Genomic DNA, 22,233 nt, shown 5'->3' with positions numbered 1-22,233 from the left:
TAGGCGCAGGATGTAGGGAGAGAGCGACACTGAGCCGATTAGAGAAAGCTGCCAGATGTGAGGACGAGGAAGGACTGACAGCCAACAAGAGACAGAACATGCCACAAGCCATGAAGTGAGCCCTTCTGAGTACATGAAAGGGAAGGCTTCAACACAAACGAAAGCAATGCAGCCGAGGCTGGAAAGGAGAGCCCTGGAGAAGAAGAGCCAAGGCAGACCCAGAAGACAAGCTGGCAAACGGCCAGACAAGCCCTTCAGAAGCCCGTGAAAACGGCTCGAGATTGCTCTGGAGGAGAAGATGTGGCTTAAACCAGCTCTGGGGCACCTAATGATCGGCCGACAGACAGTCAAAGAGGGCAGAAGGGCGGGGGGCCAGCTCAGGGGCACCAGCGCACTGTTGGCTATGAGGGACGAGGAATGGGGCGGTTCAGAGACCGCTGCGGCGCGACTGTGCAGCCAGAGTCCTCGCCAAAGCCGCCAGGTATCGGCTCTGGCTGGGCCGACCTCCCAAGAACGAGCGCCGGCATGACGGTGTAGCCGGCGGCAGTGCAGGGACAGGAGGCGGCACTGAGGGGGCTTTGACTGACCGGGAAGGCCGTTGGGCCGGGGAGCCCCAGAAGCTCGGAGACATCCCCGGAGAAGGAGGGGCCGCAGGTTCAGGCCACAGGCCAGGAGGGGTTTCTGCCTCGCCGGAGAGAGTCGGAGAGCCGGCCAAGACTCGCAGCCTCCTGACACCCCAAGAGACAGCCTGAGATACAGCCCAAGAGACAGCTCAAGACATAGCCCAAGAGATGCCCCAAGAGACACCCCAAGAGAAAGCCCAAGAGACACCCCAAGAGACAGCTCGAGAGACACCTCAAGAGACACCCCAAGAGACAGCTCGAGAGACAGTCCAAGAGACAGCCCAAGAGACAGCTCGAGAGACAGCCCAAGACATAGCCCAAGAGATGCCCCAAGAGACACCCCAAGAGACAGCCCAAGAGACACCCCAAGAGACACCCCAAGAGATAGCCCAAGAGAAACCCCAAGAGATACCCCAAGAGATGCCCCAAGAGACAGCCCAAGAGACGACCCCAGAGACAGTCCAAGAGACACCCCAAGAGACAGCTCAAGAGACAGCCCAAGAGACAGCTCAAGAGACAGCCCAAGAGACACCCCAAGAGACAGCCCAAGAGACACCCCCAGAGACAGCCCAAGAGACACCCCAAGAGAGAGCTCAAGAGACAGCCCAAGAGACAGCTCGAGAGACACCCCAAGAGACAGCTCAAGAGACAGCCTGAGAGACAGCCCGAGAGATGCCCCAAGAGACAGCCCAAGAGACACCCCAAGAGACAGCTCAAGAGACACCCCCAGAGACAGCCCAAGAGACACCCCAAGAGACAGCTCAAGAGACAGCCCGAGAGACAGCTTGAGAGACAGTCCAAGAGACAGCTCAAGAGACAGTCCAAGAGACAGCCCAAGAGATACCCCAAGAGACAGCTCAAGAGACACCCCAAGAGATAGCCCAAGAGACAGCCTGAGAGACAGCCCGAGAGACAGCCCAAGAGACAGCCCAAGAAACAGCTCGAGAGACACCTCAAGAGACACCCCAAGAGACAGCTCGAGAGACAGCTCGAGAGACAGTCCAAGAGACAGCTCAAGAGACAGTCCAAGAGACAGCCCAAGAGACACCCCAAGAGACAGCCCGAGAGACAGCCCAAGAGACAGCTCAAGAGACACCCCAAGAGACAGCCCAAGAAACAGCTCGAGAGACACCTCAAGAGACACCCCAAGAGATAGCCCAAGAGAAACCCCAAGAGATATCCCAAGAGATGCCCCAAGAGACAGCCCAAGAGGCAGCTCAAGAGACAGCCCAAGAGACAGCCCAAGATATACCCCAAGAGACAGCTCAAGAGACACCCCAAGAGATAGCCCAAGAGACAGCCTGAGAGACAGCCTGAGAGACAGCCCAAGAAACAGCTCGAGAGACACCTCAAGAGACATCCCAAGAGACAGCTCGAGAGACAGTCCAAGAGACAGCTCAAGAGACAGTCCAAGAGACAGCCCAAGAGACACCCCAAGAGACAGCCCGAGAGACAGCCCAAGAAACAGCTCGAGAGACACCTCAAGAGACACCCCAAGAGACAGCTCGAGAGACAGCCCAAGAGACACCCCAAGAGATAGCCCAAGAGAAACCCCAAGAGATATTCCAAGAGATGCCCCAAGAGACAGCCCAAGAGACAGCTCAAGAGACACCCCAAGAGACACCCCAAGAGGCAGCTTGAGAGACAGCCCAAGAGATGCCCCAAGAGAAACCCCAAGAGATATTCCAAGAGATGCCCCAAGAGACAGCCCACGAGACAGCTCAAGAGACAGCTCAAGAGACAGCTCGAGAGACACCCCAAGAGACAGCCCAAGAGACAGCCCAAGAGATGCCCCAAGAGACAGCTCGAGAGACACCTCAAGAGATACCCCAAGAGACAGCTCGAGAGACAGCCCAAGAGACAGCTCGAGAGACAGCCCAAGAGACGCCCCAAGAGACAGCTCAAGAGACACCCCAAGAGATAGCCCAAGAGACAGCTCGAGAGACAGCTTGAGAGACAGCCCAAGACATAGCCCAAGAGATGCCCCAAGAGACACCCCAAGAGACAGCCCAAGAGACACCCCAAGAGACAGCTCAAGAGACACCCCAAGAGATAGCCCAAGAGAAACCCCAAGAGATATCCCAAGAGATGCCCCAAGAGACAGCCCAAGAGACAGCTCAAGAGACACCCCAAGAGACACCCCAAGAGGCAGCTCGAGAGACAGCCCAAGAGACAGCTCGAGAGACACCCCAAGAGACAGCTCAAGAGACAGCCCGAGAGGCAGCCCGAGAGACAGCCCAAGAGACAGCTCAAGAGACACCCCAAGAGACAGCCCAAGAGACAGCCCAAGAAACAGCTCGAGAGACACTTCAAGAGACACCCCAAGAGACAGCTCAAGAGACACCTCAAGAGATAGCCCGAGAGACAGCTCGAGAGACAGTCCAAGAGACAGCCCAAGAAACAGCTCGAGAGACACCTCAAGAGACACCCCAAGAGACATCTCAAGAGAAACCCCAAGAGATATCCCAAGAGATGCCCCAAGAGACACCCCAAGAGACAGCTCAAGAGATACCCCAAGAGACACCCCAAGAGGCAGCTCGAGAGACAGCCCAAGAGACAGCTCGAGAGACACCCCAAGAGACAGCTCAAGAGACAGCCCAAGAGATGCCCCAAGAAACAGCTCGAGAGACACCTCAAGAGACACCCCAAGAGACATCTCGAGAGACAGCTCGAGAGACAGCCCAAGAGACAGCTCGAGAGACAGCCCAAGAGACACCCTAAGAGACAGCTCAAGAGACAGCCCGAGAGACACCTCAAGAGACACCCCAAGAGACAGCCCAAGAGACAGCCCGAGAGACAGCCCAAGAGACAGCTCAAGAGACACCTCAAGAGACAGCCCAAGAGACACCCCAAGAGACACCCTAAGAGACAGCCCAAGAGATGCCCCAAGAGACACCCCAAGAGATGCCCTAAGAGACAGCTCAAGAGATACCCCAAGAGACAGCCCAAGAGACACCCCAAAAGATGCCCCAAGAGACAGCTCAAGAGACAGAGCCGGCAGCTGGCCTGAAGCCTGCCAGCTCCTGCCTCCTTCCTGTCTTGGTTCCTTAAGATCAGGATGAGGGCTGGGAAAGGGGGGAGCGTTTCTGCTCGGCCTCAGGGCGCCCAGGAAGAGGGACCTCCTCAGATCCTCTGCCGACCCCCCCAGCGCCCTGATTTATGAGAGGCTTTCAGATTTGCAGCCAGATGAAGGGAGAGACTGTTGGGGGGACCCCGAGGCCGCGGCTCAGCCATTACTCAGCCCATGTGGATGCACAGAGGGGAGGCTCACACTTCTGGGCAGGCTCCCCACACTGGGGCCCCCCGAGGCCTTCCAGAAGGGGCCCCTCGTTCACTGGGGTCCGCGAGAGGAGCACCGTGTGTGGCCTCAGGCACGGCACAACTTCCAGGACATCATCCTTGGCCGCACCCAGGTCTGAGAGTCACTGAAGGAGCACGAGGCGTCTCACAGGGGACATCGGAGAGCGGCGATCCGGCCTCTGCCGTGAGCCGCCAGCGCTGCCGCCCTGTTGTCTGGGTCACACAAATGGGGGAGGCGCGGCTGCACGAGGCCCCCCCAGGCTGTACCCGGCGGCCCAGCTTCGTGTGTCCGGCAGCTCTTCCGTCCGCTTTCCAGAGCGGAGCATCTCCGGCTGCGTCTGGCCCGGGTGACGGCACCGCTCGGACAATGACCGCCTCCTGGGCCGACAGCAGGCCCGGAGCTGCCCCGGAGCGCGGCCGGCAGACGGACAGACGGACGGGTCCCCCGTTTCCCTTTTCACTCCTCTGCTTGCACAGGGGCCTCTTCCTGGCTTCGAGAGTCCGGCGGCCCAACCGGCCCCCCTGTAGAGTTTGGGGTCCCCTCGGTCACAGCGTGCGTGTTGGGGCACCGGAGGGCGGCTGCTGGCTTTCCTTCTCTCTGTGCCGGGCTGTCCCTCCAGAGCCGCCGGCTGGGCCTAAAGTAGGGAAGAGGGAGGAGCCGAGGCGGAAGCTACTGAGCAGCCCCAAGAGGGACAGCAGAGCGGGGCCACCCTCAGGCTCTGCTCCAGGCCGGGCCAGACAAGACTGAAGCGGGAAGAGGCCGGCCAAAAGAAAAAGAGGAGAAGATGCTGCGTGTGTGTGTGCACGCACATGTGTGCATTTCTATGTGTGTCTGTGTGCACGTGTGTACATGTGTGTCTGTGTGCATGTCTGTGTGTGCCGGTGTGCATGCGTGCAGGTGCATGTGTGCATGCACGTGTGCACGTGTGCATGTGTGTGAGTCCATGTGTGTGTCTGTGTGCATGTGTATGGGTGTCTCTGTGTGCGTGCGTGTACATGTGTGTATGCGAGTGTGTGCATGTATGTGCGTGTGTGCACGTGCGTGTACACATGTGTGCGTGTGTGAGCATTTGTGTCTCTCTGAGTGTACATGTGTGTCTGTGTGTGTCCATGTGTGTGTCCGTGTGCTTGTGTGCCTCTCTCTGTGTGCACATGTGTGTCTGTGTGCGTGTCTGTGTGAGTCCATGAGTGTGTGCATGTGTGTGCACGTGTGTGCGTGTGTACACTTGTGTCTGTGTGTGTGTGCATGTGTGTACGTGTGCACGTGTGTCTGTGTGTCAGTCCGTGTCCGTCCGTGTCCGTGTCTGCAGCAGGAGGGGCTGCTGCAGAGGCAGAAGCCGAAAGGCGCTGGCATTCTAGGAGGGACGCGCTTGCTTTGCGGTGGGGACAGTCGGGGCTCCCTGGGGGCCTCGTCTCCGCCTCTCGTGACCGTCCCTCTGTCCGGGGTGCCCGGGAAGGCGGGACTTTGGGGGGCAGCGCAGACCCGAGAGAGGAGGCAGCCCGGGGGAGGCGGAGGCAGAGCTTCCTCGCCTGCCACTTTCTGGGCAGGATCCCCCTCGAAGGCCTCCACACCGCCCGCCCGGCCCAGCCCTGTCCACAGAGGCTGAAGGGACTCGGCCCCGGCCTTGCCTTCTTCCCCAGGATGGAGCCAGGGTCGTGGCTGCTCGTGGGTGCTGAGGCCTCCCTGGGACCCTCCGGCAGAGGCTCAGGCTTAGGGGTGGCTCGGACGCTCCCAAGGGAAAGTGGAGCCAACAATCCAGTCTGGAAGGGGCTCCTGGGTCCCTGTGGGCAGCACTGAAGTCTGGGAAAGGGCCACCCGGTGGTCAGGAAGCCAGAAAAGAGGAAGAAGAGGGAGGAGCCAGGCCTGGGGTGCTCCTGGGAGCCCTGAGGCGGGACACCCGTCAGGACCTAGGTCTGGGGCGCCCTAAGCTTGCCCGAACAGCGGACCTTCGCTCCCGCTCGGAAATCTCTGCTCCACCCCGTCCCCCTTTTCCAGGGGCTCAAAGAGCTTTGCTGACGTTCCATCTGGGAGTTCTCTGGGGTTCCACGGCAAGGAGGCAGGAGCTGGGAGGAGGCTCAGACCTACCCGGGACCTGCCCCGGGAAGGCTGCAGTCACGTGCTGGGCCAGGAGGACCCCAGCGATGAACAGCAGCCGGTCTTATTGTCGCCCTTTGGGCTCTCTGCATTGATTTTGTTGGTGCCGTTTGGAATGGAATGGAAACAATCCAATGCGCCTCACAATGTTCTCCGTTTCTGATTTGCTCACAAACGCGCCCCTCATCAGTGAACGGATCTGAAGGGTGAAACTGTTCTGTGCCCCGCCTGGGTCCAAGAGGTCGAGACGTTCGGGCCGGATCCTGGTTCCGAGCAAGGCGAGAGCTCAGGGCGCGTCTGTGGTTCCTCCGATGGAGGGCGCGCCTGCAGCTCTGACTGAGGGCTTTGGATGTTGCTCGCATTGCTAGAAGGAAGCGTCTGCGTCTGCAGAGGGAAGTGGCGGGAGACCAGCAGGAAGACTCTGGAACTTTGAAGGAGGCGAGGCTGGGACCAAGGCTGTCAGCTGGATCTCTGGAGAATCCCTGGAGCGGGTGGCTGCACATTTCCTTGGTGCTTAATCCTGTCCTTCCTGCTCACTGTTTTGCTTGCTGTGCTTCACCAAGGCAGTTCCTGTTGACTCCGATCCATCTGCAGGGGTCATGAGATCGAGTCTGCATCCTTTCCGGATCTAAGATCTTCCCTGGCCCTAGCAAAGCCTCACACAGACCCTTTCCTTAAATCCAACTAAGGGGGGTTCAGTTGAGGGTCTTAGTGAAGATCAGGGACTGGAGATCTAGGGAGTTAGGGAGGGTCAGAGGAGGACGTTTCACTCAGAAGAGATCTCTGAGAAGAGATATTTAGAGAGACCTTCGTTTAGATGATCCCAAATCCCCCTTTCACCTTCCCTTGTTTATTAAAGATGGGAAGAGGTAAAATTAGGGGTTATTGCCCGAATCTATATTATGCGAGCGATTGCCAGGGATTAATTCAACCCCAATAAATTACTCAAGTCGGTTTGGGATTTGTATGGTGATTTTAATTACAATAGAAGGAAGAAATGAAGAATAGAGGGGAAAGGGAAATTGGACTGCTCTATCAAGCCAGATAGGAGCTCAGAGGCCTAGGCCAAGGGGTCTTCTCAACCTAGCGCGGCTTCCAGTCACAAGGCCTCCTCCAAGATGAGGGGTCTTCTCGGAAGATAGTTTCCTTTAGGAGGTAAAGGAAAAAGGAATCAGCCTAACCACTCACCAAGCACACCAAGAACTTCTCCCAGTCACCTCACCATCAAGCCACAAACGCCAAAACACTGTCCAGCACTCCCCACGCTGCCAGCAGAGACCAACGTGTCTGCGAGTGAGAGCGAGAAAGAGAGCGTGAGAGGAAGTGACGCAAAATATATAGGCCGCTTTTACATCACTTCCTGCGTCTCCCACATACCAATGGTGGCTTAAGCTTGACTTAGGACAGCCCAGGGGCTGTCAGTCGTTTCTGATTTGTCACTTGCTAGCACACGTCTTTCTTTCTTTTTTTTTGAGTGTTCTGTGTATTTATTGTTTTACAGCAGAATGCCCAACACAGATCATAACTGCCAAATAGTCAGCTGTGCAAAATAGTATATATAGTGCTTAAGTACAAATGGGAGACATGATTTTTTTCTTCGAATAAGTAACTTAAACACAGATTTATGGTCCTACAAAATAGCATTAAACTAGATGGTCTAAGTTGATCTGCCTCCTTGGCCCCACAGTAACGGTTAGTTCCCCCCAAACCAATACAATCAATATACTGAATCACCATCAGCCCCATTGTGTGAATAATGGATCACAAGAAATGAGTCCCTCCTTCTCAGAGCTTTTCCTGGCTTCTCCACAAACACGATCTGGCCTGGATAGAAAGACAACAGGGATTTCTTGAAGGTCAGCGGTCCGAAACGCTAAGTGTGGTGAAGTATTCCACATGATCTCGGTCACCGTCCCACTTTTAGGTAGGATGTACTTAGGTTACTTTCTTCAATTCATCAGAGAGGACAAGCACAAAAGCTCCACCCGTGCCTCTAAGAGCGTCGGACCAGGCACCCTTGAAGAAAGCTTTGCCACCCTTGTCTTCAGCAATCTTCCTCCAGCAGCCACTTGTCCCAGCATACGTGAGATCAGCTCCTTTGTGCCCAGGTTGCATCATCATTTGCCCCTTACTGTATCAAAGGGATCGGAATCTGCGCCTGCTACAGCAGTCGCTGTTTGGGCAATCATCCAACTTATCACAGTATGGGTGTTCTTAGGATCTGGAAGCATCCCTTTTGCTGCATCAGAGATTCCAAAGTGGACTGCTCCAAAGAGGATACTACCCTGCACTGAGACACTGAAACCTCGATATAAGCCCCGAATCCCATCAGACTTGGTGGTGTTCACAAGGCAGTCTCCCGGGCCTCGGAATTCTCTCTCAGTGCCAGATTTCCCAACATCAGCTTCCAAGCGGGTTTTCACAAAATCCAATGGGTAGACAAAGCAGAGAGAGGTGGCTCCAGCTGCACCACCAGAGGCAAGATTCCCAGCAAAATACCTCCAAAATTGTGTGTGCTTGTCCACTCCTCCCCCAAACACCTGCTTATACTCATCCTTAAAGGCGAAGTTAAGGGCCTGAGTGGGGAAATCTCTGATGACATTTGCTAGGTTACCCCGCCAGAAGGAAAGCACCCCTTGTTCCTTTAGAATTCGGACTATACAGTGCATAATGCCTTTGCACTGCTTATCTGCAGCAATTCGTTTACTTGCATGCTGCACCTGCAATAGTAGCTGGACTCTCTCGATGGGGCCACCGCGGTCTTGGAAATAGCAGCGGCGATGCCACCGGCCAAAGAGTCCTTGGCAAAGGAGATGGCCTGTTCCGTCATGGTTACAGAGGGGATAGGTGGTGGAATTGGAAACAGAAAGCCGGTGGAAGAGGGCTGAAAGCTGGGGAAGGCTTTGCTGTATGAACAGATCCTTGCTACAGCTCGGACCAAAAGGCTAGCACATGCCTTTCATAGGCCATCCTCCTCAACACTTAATCCTTGCTGATTCCTGGTTGCTAAATTTCTAAGACTAAGCAGGGTGTAGAAAATCTAAAATTCACAATACAACAATATGTCCCTGTTTATAGTGGTCTGTATTTATTATCTCAGGACAGGCTCAGCCAGGACTGGGCCTGTCAGCCACCAATAGCCTTCCCAAAGTTTATTCTGATATTGGCCCTACATTGTAACATCTAATTCCATCCTCAAAGCCCTATCATTCATTTCAGCATTCATAAGGTTTCTCATTCGTGTGGATTCTCTCATGTCCAGAAAGACTGGAGCTGTTTCTGAATGTCTTTCCACAGTGTTTACATTCATAAGGTTTCTCCTCAGTATGGATTCTCAGATGTACAGCAATATTGGAGCTGTCTCTGAATGTCTTTCCACACTGATTGCATTCATAAGGTTTCTCCCCAGTGTAGATTCTCTGATGTGCAGCAAGATTGAATCTGTTTGAATGCCTTTCACATTGCTTGCATTTATAAGGTTTCTCCCCAGTGTGGATTCTCTGATGTACAGCAAGACTAGCCCTGTGCATAAAAGCCTTTTTGCACTGATTATCTTCACTAGATTTTCCCTCCGCGTGCATTCTTTGATGTTTAATAAGGGATGAATTTTGAGATTCAACACAAAATTCTCTTGAAGCTAAACTATCGGGACTATCACTCATGAATCTTTGTTGGCCCATTTCTTCCACAGAGAGGCTCACTTCTGTTGGAGTTGCCTTCATTTCAGGTCTGATCTCTCCTTCTAAAAGAAACAAACAGTAAAACATATGTACAAAGCCACATATACACATATATCTACTTTATTCCACTGTCAGAACATAAACTACTTTATTTCCTATTTCCTTGAGTAAGAAGAAAAGTCTTGCAACATAAACAGGTCCAATCCATCATTTGAACATGCCATTAACTCAAATTTAAATAACAAATTAATTAACAAAGAGCCTCACATTGCATTACATTGGCTCTTTGTGATTTTGGCAAAGCTGGTATTATTACATTCCTATCTCAGACCATGACCTCAAAATGGCTGGCTGAGTGACTTGACCCACATCATAGCAGCTCAAACAAAATCTTGTGAATGGGCATGGTCTACCCATAGTAGTAGACAATTCACTTCCAATTTTTCCTTTTTACTTTCATTTTAATTGCTTATACATTCATTTCTATCCTCATATGATACCAGTGTGCAAAATTTTGCTATTTTTTCATGATCTATCTTATCCTTAAGCATTATATAATTTCCTTCATGGTTGCTAATTTTAAACTTATTTTTGTTGTTGTTGCAGGGTCTGAGATGAAATGAAGAAAATCAACACTGTTTTGTATTCACCCAAAGCATGAAAGATTTTGTTCTGTTCCCTATTTCTTGAGGTAACCTTTGATTTTCTTTGAATGCCACTTTTCCCTACAATAAAATCCTTCTCCTGAATACAATTAAATAAAGACATGGCATTTTTCATGTTTAAAAATATATCTCATATAGTAACTTGAGCCCATCATCCTTTTGTAAGGAAATGGGCTGCATGCTTCATTATTAGTCCTTTTGTGCCATTCCCTTTTAGTGGTTCATAAGCCCTTTGGAGATTTGAGATCATGCTCCAAGGACTTGGGCTGAAAATTAGTCACTGGCACTTAAAGAATTAATGGTCCAATTTTGTTATAACAACATTTTCCCTCTTGGGTAACAAGTATTTCAAACATAATCTTTTTTCCTGCAGTGATTCCAAATGATCCTAACCAGGAATATGATGCTTTTGGGGTGCACTCAATGATGACCTCAAACTCTAAGTAAAACACATTCTTTTAGTTTCTCAACTTGACACCAAATTATTTCCAAACTTCCAGGAAGGTTGGTCATTCATGCTAACAGGCAAGCATAGACTCTCACTGGTTGTCTCTACATGTGAGGAGTTATCCCATTCCTGGGTTAACCCTGTAATTGCATCTCATCAAGTTTATAATCACGAGATCAAGACATTACTTGAGTTTGCCTTATTCTTACAGCTGAGATAGGAGGCTCTTTGCACACCCTGGTAGTAGCATGCCAGGCATGTTGGCATCTGGGAAGTATGGTTGATGTATTAGATACTTGATCAGATCAGTTAATGATCAATGTAAGGGCAGGAGAATTCCTGAGCTGCCACAAAGGCTTAGCCCTCACCTTGTCAAACCTCATTCCTCTGAAAAGCACATGTCAGGGGAATCTCCTCCTCCTCTGATCTTGTCATTGTCTATGCAACCAAAGTTAAGAAGTACGTGCTATGTCACGAATTCATTGATCACCTCACAATCCACAATAAAGGCTGGGGTGAGGCCCCCTGCTTTTTCTCTTGTTTCCTGCAACCTTGGAGTTCTCCCTGCTGTCTCTCTTTATCTGTCCTAGTGCGACTCTTGGCCACGTGCTATTTCTATCTTCTTACATCCACGCGGTCTCTTATTTCTCATATTTTCCTTTAATTAATTTTCAAAGGAAAATATTATAGGCTCTAGCGCCACTCCCCATATCTTTTAACTTGTCTTTGAGTCTTCATTTATCACCCATTTTTCTCAGGTTCCCTTCTCCTTCTCAAACTATCACCCACAAAGGAAAATTACATAACAACCGCTGGCCGGATTGTTATATTGGTCACTAGATATGCAGAGGAGAGGCCATTATGAAACCCTCATTGACCACAAGTTTTTTACAAAAAAGCCCTTCACTGGTCACTCACTGAAATGCTGTGCTTGTTTTCTGAGTTTAATTTATTCTCCACTCCAGGTCAGGGTCTTCTGGCTGGAAGATCCTTAAAAGCCTTGGGCTGCAACACAGGGTAGTCATTCAGTAGTTTCAGTGAGAGTGAAGCCAATTTGCCAGTGGAGAAAAAATGAAATTATATCCAATGAAGGTGATTTTGTAGAGCAATTTTTAAAAAGAAAACAAAGCAATCCATGCCATTGATCTCCAAGCACATTTATCATTTAATACAATGTTTGTCATGAGTCAAAGGAAAAACAAATCATTCCCATAGTAGGTAGTGTGCATCTTAAAATTTCTCAGACTTGTGAATGTTAAAGATTCTCAGACTCTACCTTAGAACATTTGGTTAAGACCATTCCCCATTTTAAACAATGAAGGTACTTGATCAGGAATGTGAGAACTCTAACCTTACTCCACCCACACTTAAGCATACTTTAGGGGAAGATAAAGTTGTAAAATCCTTACTGAACAATGAAAAGTCCCTAACTCATACTTATAGTGAGGTGAAAGCCCTTAAGCTAAGTCTATTTTTAGATCTAATACAAAAAGGTGCTAAGTACCTATGAAGGCCAAATTAATCACTAAAAGGTCAGGCAACTTGCAAATGGCAAAGAGGTGTGAACTCACTCAGAAGTTTTAGTCTACCCAGAGAAGTTGAGAACTAAAGAAGGTGTGAACTAAGAATGGTCAGTCCTGTGAAAATGTCTATTGTGATTGGTAGATGTGAGAACTTAGGGGAGGTGACATAGGAGAAAATTCTCTTTAAGAGGAGGCCAGAAGGCCTCTGAAGTTTTATGCAGCCTTGGAACCTGAAGTGGAGCTTCCTGAGCTAAACTTGAGGGTTTCTCTGAACACTAGAGTTTTGCTTGGAAGGATCTTATGGTGAGTGATTAAAGACCAACTGGTCTCTCTTAAGGCTTAAAGCCTAGGCTGGCCTAGGCTTTTTCCTACTATTCCCTCTTATTCTGTTTCTCTCCCTTTCATTAATTCCTTCATTTCATTAAATCCTTCATTCCTTCATTAATTAAAATCTCCACAAAACCCAGCTGACTTGGGTATATTTCATATTTGGGAATTTTCCCATGGCGACCACTTATTTTTGATTTAACTCAGGACACTGTCTTGAAACCATATTTTTGCGGTCACAGTTTATGACAACCACTCTTTTAACTGTCACAGTTTATGGCAACCACCCTTTTGTCTGTAACAGTAGCAAGTCATATTGTTGGCTAGTTAGAGAGCTAAAACCAAAAACACGAATTTTCATCCCTCAGCCAGAGAGCTCCTATAATTCTCTTCCTATTGCCTGCCTTACATAGATTATGGCAATACAGGTGATGATGGGAAATTCTAATTCTACCTCAGACATTTGCTAAACTTTTAACCCTGAGTGATTCCCAGGAGCTCTGTCTGTCTCAGTCTCCTCAACTATAACATGGGCATAATAATAGTAAGTAACTGCTAGGGTTCCTATGAGGAGTAAAAGAGAGAATATTTATAAAGTGTGATACATAGTAGATGCCCTAGTCTAATTTTGGATTTTATTTTATCATTTTAATTTGATATTTCCTCCTTTTGATTGCTTTTCTACTTAAATATCTTCATTCCTCCATTTTTTATTTCCCTGTTGAATAAATGCGTTTCCATTCCCCAACACTCTTTTCTCCCTGGATCATCTAAGAGTGAGATTCAGGATCTGTTGCTTCTTTTTAAACCACCTCCACGTTGGGATCCTAGATGGTGAGCTGGTTTTGTCCTTCCTTTGCATACTCAGGGGTTATTCCTAGAATACATTTTATATTTAATCCATGTTTATTGACTTGGTCCAGGGCTTATGAGAGGTCCAGGCTCTGTCAGCATCCTTGCATTCTGGTCTCTCTCCTGGAAGGCAAATGCACGCTCTGGCCTCAGCCCTGTTTCTGTCTCTTTCTTGCCCTTACTTCTCAGTTGTCAACAGTGATTCTGTTGGAACTAAAGCAGACCCAGGCCTGAAGATCACAGAGGTTTCTTTCTGGGCTTCCATGTCCCTAAACTGAGGGGACCTGGTCCCCCAATTCTCCAGAACAAGACAAAGCCTGAGCCCAGAGATGGGGAAAGAGCCTGGGGCTGGTGATTTATGCAGTTTTCACTCCTTCTCATGTGCTGTTGAAGGGAGAGAATGAAAACCATGAAACAGCTCCCTGGGTCCACTATACATTTGGGCTCCCTAATCTCAGCTGGGTCCTCACTATGGTAAGGCAATCCTTTGACATCTCCTTCATTGATTCCCGTTTCCATTCACCACACAGCATCTTTTCTAAATATTTTCCTTGGTCTCCAACTCTCCTTTACGGCTTACTCCTCCTCCCTGCCCACACCTTCTGAGTTGAGAACTTGGTTGCATATTTCACTTTTAAAAAACTGGATGTTTATGAAGAGATATCTTTTCCTCTAGATCTTAAAGAACTCAGATGTCCCCTTTTCCTCTTTGGCCTCAGTATCAGAGAAAAAGGTTATTCTCCTCCTAGCTAAAGAAAATCTCTTTACAGGTGCAAAATACCCTATTCCACTCCCTCATCTAAACACAGTGTATTCTTTCTTCCAGGACCTCTATTTTTCTTTCATTTTCAGTATTTCCCAAACCCATGAAATAATGGCTCCTTTTCTATGAGAACCAATGAAAACACTTCCCCTAATGCTCTGAAAACTCTCACGTGTTCTATTTATTCCCATGAGATATTGTCCAACATCTGTCCATGGTTTCAAGGCTAAACTGCTAGAGATGGCCATTTGCAGTTTGTGTTGCCAATGCATTTCCTTGTTTCCTGTTATTCTGTTTGCCAAATATCCTCAAACTAGAGTTCTTGAAGCTCCAAACCACCTTCCACAGTTAAGACTTCTCTAGTGCTCCTTCACTTTTGTGCCTTCCCTCTCTTTATCCTCTATTATATTTAAAATCAATATATATATCTACCAGTTATTATTTTTCATAAATTTTATTAATAGAAAAGGTAGATAAACATAGATTTAAAGTCTTTTCCTTACTCTAAGTTCTGACCACATGCAGCCATCCTCCTGCATCTCTCCCTCCATCACCTCCCTGTTCCCTCCAAGGATCCCTGCCAAAAGACCCAGGTGGGCTCCGCCCATCCTCTCTTATTGATGTTCACAGATGCTTCACAGACATTCACGGATGTTGTGCTGGCATGTGAAAAATGTTGATTCACCGGTCAGCAACCCAGGAGGGGGAGGGGATGAAACCCCTTCGACATAATCCCCCTGTGATCCTTTGGGAGACTAGTCTCCCCAATAGATTATTTAAACATAACTATCTTATATCTCCAAGTATCTTCTAACTAAAAGCACATACAATACTTCACTTTCTAAGAGGAAGTCACAATAGTTAGAGATAAGAGGGAACTATGAGAAGAAGACAACAAAAATGATTGATACACATTGACAAAATGCCAATTAGAGGGCAATCCTCTTTGGCATAAGAGTTACATTCAGAATAAGTATGTTCAACCCCCTTCACTTCAGTTCATTATATCCCAAAGTTGGTTCTGGATCTTTTGATGAGGTGTGTGGCTGTTGTTCCATGATTCATGATGTTTTTAAGTTTCTTTTCCTGAAGTTTCTCCAAAAGATTTTAAATCTCAGATTTTAGGATAATCACACAATCCCCCCCTGAGGAGGGTTTTGACCAACACCAGGATCACCCCGGGATGCACAGCTGAGTTTTGAGGTATAGGAAACAATTGTCAAAGGAAAAATACCCCCCATCCCAAATAAAAGAGCAAAAATTAAATTCTATATAAAAATAATAAGTACAAAAATAATAAAAACATGTATAAAATTTTGAGTAAAAAAAAAATAAACCCAAACCTGTAACAGGTCCTTGAATCACCAGCAAGGCCCAATTAAAGTGATTTATTTCCCACAAGCCTGTAGGGCAATTGCAGTGATGTGGCACTTTACTCATTGGCAGCCAGGACTATAGAAAATTGCCAAAGTATAAGAGAGAAGTGTTACAGACGAAAGAGTGGTTGCCATAAATGGTGACTGCGAAAATATGGGTTCAAGACTTTGAATTGCCAAAACTGTAAAGATAATTTTTAGTGTCTTGATTTAAATCAAAAATAGGTGGTTGCCATGGGAAAATTCCCAATTATGAAATACCCAAGTCAGCTGGGTTTTATGGAGATTTTAATTAATACAAATGAAGGAATTAAGGGAAGGAAAAGAGACAGAGTAAGAGGAAATAATAGGACGGCTATGGTCTAGGCCAATGGCCTAGGCCTTTCTCTTTAAGAGAGAAAACTAAGTCAGTCTTTAATCCACTCACCAAAAGATTTTGTCCCATGCAAAACTCTAGTGTTCAGAGAGACCCTCCAGTTCAGCTCCTGAGCGCAACTGATCCTGATTAATTTAACTTTTATAGGTACTTAGCACCCTTTTGTATTAGATCTAAAAATAGACCTAGCTTAAGGTTCGTTGCTTCACTATAAGTATGAGTTAAGTACTTTTCATTGTTCAGTAAGGAGTTTACAACTTTATCTTCCTCTAAGGTATGCCTAAGTATGGGTGGGGTAATGTTAGAGTTCTCAATACATTCCTGACTAAGTACTTCCATTGTTTAAATGGGGAATAGCCTTAACCAAATGTTTTAAGGTAAAGTTTGAGCAGTTTTAAGATTCACAGAAGGGACGAGTTTTCAGCTGAAAATGGGAAAAATCATTCCCTGGCCTGATTTTACCTTCACTATCAGGGACAGGGGGAGCCAGGATGGTAGCCAAACTTCGTACTTGACTGAGAATAATTCACAAGCAGTGTGGTACAAGGACTCCTGCATCTTAACATATATCAAGCACTGCAACCTCGAGTCTCACACTGGGTTCAAGTTCTTTTGTGTTGATGTATGTCAACAATCCTGCATGGATTGGTTTGGTCCTTCTTGACCTCGTGCTACTTATCACTGTATAATGGCTCTTTTGTTCCCTTCTCTTGGAATCAGACACAATCATTAAGCAAAGTCCCATAGCATTTATCAATAAATAACAGGTTTCCATAGTCTAAAGCTTTGGGGTAGGCATAGTTATTAGGGTTAATATACTGTAAACTTATCCTTCAAGTCAAACACATTAATACTGATTTCATGTACTTCAAGTACTATCAAGGACAGGAAAAAAGAACAAAATCAAATACCCTATTGCAAATATAAAGAAAAAATATCAAAAAATAATAATTTTATAGTTCACATTCATGTGACAATGTTTTAGCCACGGGACGGGCAGGCCAACGCCTTCATCTTACTGCTACGAAACGCAAGCTCAGGGGTGCCATGGTGTACCCAGGAAGCCGCTGCTAAAATACCTGAGGAAGAACTCCAAGCCAGGTCTTTGTGCCCTCAAACCTGGCCCTGGCTTCACTGCGGCACGTAGAAATCTGGCAATATCAGCTCTCACGGGCCTCTTCTTGCTATGATGATTGAGTTTGCTTTGTACTAAATCCGAGTCATCAAAACGTGGTCGCCAATTATTATACCAGAAGTCAGGAAAACCACCAGCATCTTTTTACAGTTTTGCTTAGTTGGAGGAGATGGAGTATGGAAGAGAGGCTCGAGGGACAGCTAAAGACAGTTGGGAGGTTGAAGAGCAGAGAGTTCTGGGAAAGAAACTGTCTCAGGGGAAGAGTTCATTCTGTGAATGTTAAAAACCTGTAAATGCCAAACTCTGTAAAGGTTTTGGCCAAACTGGTAAAGATAATTTTAGTGTTTTGACTTAAAATATAAATAAGTGGTTGCCATGGGAAATTCCCAAACATGAAAATACCCAAGTCAGCTGGGGATTTATGGAGATTTTAATTAATATAAATGAAGGAATTAAGGGAAGGAGAGAGAGAGAGAGAGAGAGAGAGAGAGAGAGAGAGAGAGAGAGAGAGAGAGAGAGAGAGAGAGAGAGAGAGAGAGAGAGAGAGAGAGAGAGAGAGAGAGAGAGAGAGGGAGAGAGGGAGGGAGGGAGGGAGAGAGGGAGGGAGGGAGGGAGGGAGAGGGAGAGAGAGAGAAAGAGAGAGAGAAAGAGGGAGGGAAGGAGAGAGAGGAGAGAGAGACAGAGACACACACAGAGAGACAGAGAGAGAGAGAGAGAGAGACAGAGAGAGAGAGAATAGCCAAGCAGTAGAAAAGGGCCTAGGCCAAATGGCCTAGGCCTGAGCCTAAGGGAGAGCAAGTCAGTCTTTATCACTCACCACAAGATCGTCTTCAAGCAAGCTCCAGTCCTTCGAACTCCCAACTCCCACTACCAAACTCCAACTACATTTTTAATTGCCCGAACTGACTTCTCCTTTTAAAGAAATTTTCTCTTATGTCACCCCCCCTAAATTTTCACATCTGCCAATCACAGTAGATGCTTCTTCCTAGGACTGCCCATTCTTAGTTCACATCATTCTTTAGTTCTCACCTTCTCTGGGTAGACTAAAACTTCACACCTCTTGCTAAGCTCGCCCTTTGCAAATTGCTTGACCTTTTAGTGATTAATTTGATCTTCATAGGTACTTAGCACCCTTTTGTATTAGATCTATAAATAGACCCAACTTAAGGGTTTGGCTTCACTATAAGTATGAGTTGGGGACTTTTCATTGTTCAATCAGGAGTTTTCAAATTTATCTTCCCCTAAGGCACTGCCTGAGTAGGGTGGAGTAATTTTAAAAGTTCCCAATACATTCCTGATCAAGTATCTCCATTGTTAGAAATGGGGAATAGCTTAATCAAATCTTCTAAGGTACAGTCTAAGCAGTTTTAAGATTCGCAGTTCCTGGATCCCTGACTGAACGGAGCTCCTGTTGCCACCTCAGGAGTGAATCCCAACAATCCTTGAGCATTTCCCAACCTTCTCCTTTGATCTCAAGGCTTGTGGATTGTGCCTGTTGTTCATGGACAGCAAAGCATTAAGAGGACTGGCTGAACTTTTAGTCTCTTGAGTTTTGCCTGGACAGGCAGGCTGAGCCAGGCCCGAAGAAAGAAGCGTCTTTCTCTGTGCTAGTATATTGAAAGACGTTTGTAATTTGCCATTACTAGCTTAGGTTATGTAGAATTGAAAGTCTGTCCCCGAAAAAAAGAACTCTATTTCCGGGTAGCCCACTGACTTCCTGTCATCATGCACTTCTTGTAGAGGAGGGGATGTAGAGGGTCCCAATCTTTGGCATGGTGATAGCAAGCTTGGTGGTGGTAAGGGGGGTGTTTTGTTTAACCCCTCACCTTCCGTCCTGCAGTCAATACTGTGTACTGGTTCCAAGGCAGAAGAGTGCTAAGGGCTAGGCAAGGGGGGTTAAGTGACTTGGCCAGGGTCACCCAGCTGGGAAGTGTCTGAGGTCAGATTTGAACCTAGAACCTCCCATCTCTAGGTCTGGCTCTCAATTTACTGAGCCAATTAGCTGCCCCATAAGGGGAGTGTTTTGAAATGGCTGATCAGCCATGGGTATGTGGTCATGGTTTTTTAAATTTTGTATTCCTTTTATTCCTTTATTTCTAATGATCATTAAGAAGTCTCTTAAAATATAATATTTTATTATTGAGATTTAATTTTAATTTTTACAGGTAGCAGCATAGGGAAAGGAAGAAGTCAAAGAAAGGTTCCAAGCCAGGGCCTTTTGGTGTTAGGCTTAGGGGTTAAACTCTGTGTTTTGGATTAGGGCACTCCTGTTCCTCCCTCCAATCCTTTGCTTGATATTTATTTATCTTATTTTATTTCATTTATTTATTTTTTAAACCCTCCCCTTCTGTCTTGGAGTCAATACTGTGTCTTGATTCCAAGGCAGAAGAGTGCTAAGGGCTAGGCAATGGGGGTTAAGTGACTTGCTCAGGGTCACGCAGCTGGGAAGTGTTTCAGGTCACATTTGAACACAGGACCTCCTGTCTCTAGGCCGGGCTCTCCATCCACCGAGCCACCCAGCTGCCCCCTGACATAGGTTTATGAAACCATCCATGAGTTGATAACCAAGTGCAATCAGATGTCATTTAGGAGGGTAGAAGGGGCTTGAAGGGTGAAGGCTTTCTTGGTGGAGGAGGGCTCTCCTTAAGGCCAAGTTCAGTCAAATCTTGGGGTGTCGTTATTGCTCTCCCTCTAGAGGGTTTGGCCAGAAAGGGACGTTCGGGGAAGGCCAGATTAAGCAAAGTCCTGACCCAAAGTCGATCCTCATTCCTACGGCGTCTCAGACCCCTTTGTCTCCATTCTATGCCACAGGGACAGAGAGCAGCCTAAGCAGTCTGGGACAACATCGTTTAGGGGCCTCCCTGATCTCCTTTAACAAGTCCGTCGAGCTCACGGGGCAGCCCTCTGCCAGACACAGGACGTTTCCCCGAGGGCTGATCGGCCAGCTTTCACCAGCTAACCGGCCTACCCTCACCCAGGGCTTCTCCTAAATTCCCTGTCACAGAGTATTAGTAAAAGGGGGGTGGGCAAGGGAAAGAGGTGAGGAGACTGCCGCGCCAGCCCGAAATGCTGATCCGGGGAAATGAAGCTCCGTCCCCCAGGGAATCCTAGTGACTCACCAGCAGGCCTGGCAGGACTGCAGAAGAGCTCCCCGAGGCAGCAGCGAACCCAACATGGAGGTCCTGACCCCGAGCAGCTCCGAGCCCCAAGGAGCCTTCCTACAAGGAAGTCCTGACCCCGAGCAGCTCTGAGGCCCAAGGATCCGTCCTACAAGGAAGTCCCGACTCCGAGCTGCTCCCAGCTGAAGGCCCGAAGCCCCAAGGAGCCATCCTACAGGGAATCCCGACTCCGGGCAGCTCCGAGCCCCAAAGAGCCGTCCTACAAGGAAGTCCCGACCCTGAGCAGCTCCAGGATGGAGGCCCAAAGCCCCAAGGAGCCATCCTACAGGGAATCCCGACTCCGGGCAGCTCCGAGCCCCAAAGAGCCATCCTACAAGGAAGTCCCGACTCCCAGCCGAAGGCCCAAAGCCCCAAGGAGCCTTCCTACAAGGAAGTCCCAACCCCGAGCTGCTCCCAGCTGAAGGCCCGAAGCCCCAAGGAGCCGCCCTACAGGGAATCCCGACTCCGGGCAGCTCTGAGCCCCAAGGAGCCTTCCTACAAGGAAGACCCAACCCCGAGCAGCTCCAGGATGGAGGCCCAAAGCCCCAAAGAGCCTTCCTACAAGGAAGTCCCGACTCCGAGCTGCTCCCAGCTGAAGGCCTGAAGCCCCAAGGAGCCATCCTACAGGGAATCCCGACTCCGGGCAGCTCCGAGCCCCAAAGAGCCGTCCTACAAGGAAGTCCCGACTCCCAGCCGAAGGCCCAAAGCCCCAAGGAGCCGTCCTACAAGGAAGTCCCAACTCTGAGCAGCTTCGAGCCCCAAGGAGCCGTCCTACAAGGAAGTCCTGACCCTGAGCAGCTCCGAGCCCCAAGGAGCCTCCTACAAGGAAGTCCCAACCCTGAGCAGCTCCCAGCCTAAGGCCCAAAGCCCCAAGGAGCTGTCCTACAAGGAAGTCCCGACTCCCAGCCAAAGGCCCAAAGCCCCAAGGAGCTGTCCTACAAGGAAGTCCTGACTCCTAGCAGCTCCGAGCAGAAGGCCCAAAGCCCTAAGGAGCCATCCTACAAGGAAGTCCAAAGGAGAAGATCCAAGGAGCAGAGCCTCCAAAGGAGAATTTTACTGAAGAGGAAGTTCAGGACTTTTTATAGTCGTTTCCCCGAGTCCCTTCTTGTCCCTTGCCCATTTGCCTGGCACGGCTGGGAGCTGGGACGTGGGAGGGCCATGGCACCCACTCCAGTCCACTCCGGTGACTTGTGACCTCTCATCCTTGGTGGCTGAGTCGGGGTGCTTCAGCTTTTATGCTGATCTTCGCATTCCTCACTCACCCGGGCAGCAGATTCTCAGCCTCTTCCTCTAGCATCCACGGGGCGTCCCTTCGCCCAGAACAAGCAATTACGGCTCCTCTGCAAAGCTGCCAGCCCTGGGCATGGGCAGTGCATTAGGGAGGAGGATGGGGAGACCTTCTCTCTAGGGAAAGGCCCGTGAATGCCGTTACTCCACTTGGGGTCGGCACATGGGCTCGCCCTCACCTCAGAGCATTTGTAATGCCAGGAACCCGGGATGGGAGGTGCCAAGTTTTCCTGGAATGAGCAACAGCCAAATCCTGTGCCCCCACCATGTTGGGTTCCATCCTGGCAGAAACTCCTGGGCACAAGCTGGGTAAAGGGGGTCATTGTTCTGGCTCAATCTGAACCCGGACAGGGACAGCAGGTTCTGGGCATTCTCCAGCATCACCTCCCTGCACAGCTCCTTCTGGGGAGGCTCCAAGAGGCGCCACTCCTCCCGCGTGAAGTCCACAGCCACATCCTGGAACGTCACCGCCTCCTAGAGCATCACAAGTCAAAGCACAGGCCTGAAGCACAGTTCTCGGAGGAAACCAAAGCACAGAGAAGGTCTGGCCCCAGCCTTTCCCTGACGTGTGTCAGCGTCCACACGTGAAACCGTAGTGAGGAAACGGCTGCCCTGGAATAGCCCC

The 22,233-nt window shown here is 48.8% G+C and overlaps 1 protein-coding gene and 1 pseudogene across 1 annotated transcript; one reads left to right on the top strand and one right to left on the bottom strand.

The window, feature by feature from the left end:
• Positions 1 to 7,473: 7,473 nt before the first annotated feature.
• On the bottom strand, positions 7,474 to 12,652 carry LOC103091900 (ADP/ATP translocase 3-like; annotated as a pseudogene).
• Positions 12,653 to 19,205: 6,553 nt separating this feature from the next.
• LOC130459026 (uncharacterized) lies at positions 19,206 to 20,925 on the top strand. Its single transcript, XM_056826241.1, has 2 exons — positions 19,206 to 19,209; positions 20,360 to 20,925. The coding sequence occupies exons 1-2, from the start codon at positions 19,206 to 19,208 to the stop codon at positions 20,923 to 20,925; spliced, it is 570 nt and encodes a 189-aa protein (XP_056682219.1).
• Positions 20,926 to 22,233: the final 1,308 nt, after the last annotated feature.

This window comes from Monodelphis domestica, chromosome 4, assembly GCF_027887165.1.
Source record: "Monodelphis domestica isolate mMonDom1 chromosome 4, mMonDom1.pri, whole genome shotgun sequence".
Taxonomy (NCBI): domain Eukaryota; kingdom Metazoa; phylum Chordata; class Mammalia; order Didelphimorphia; family Didelphidae; genus Monodelphis; species Monodelphis domestica.
This window is presented reverse-complemented; position numbering and strand designations above follow the sequence as displayed.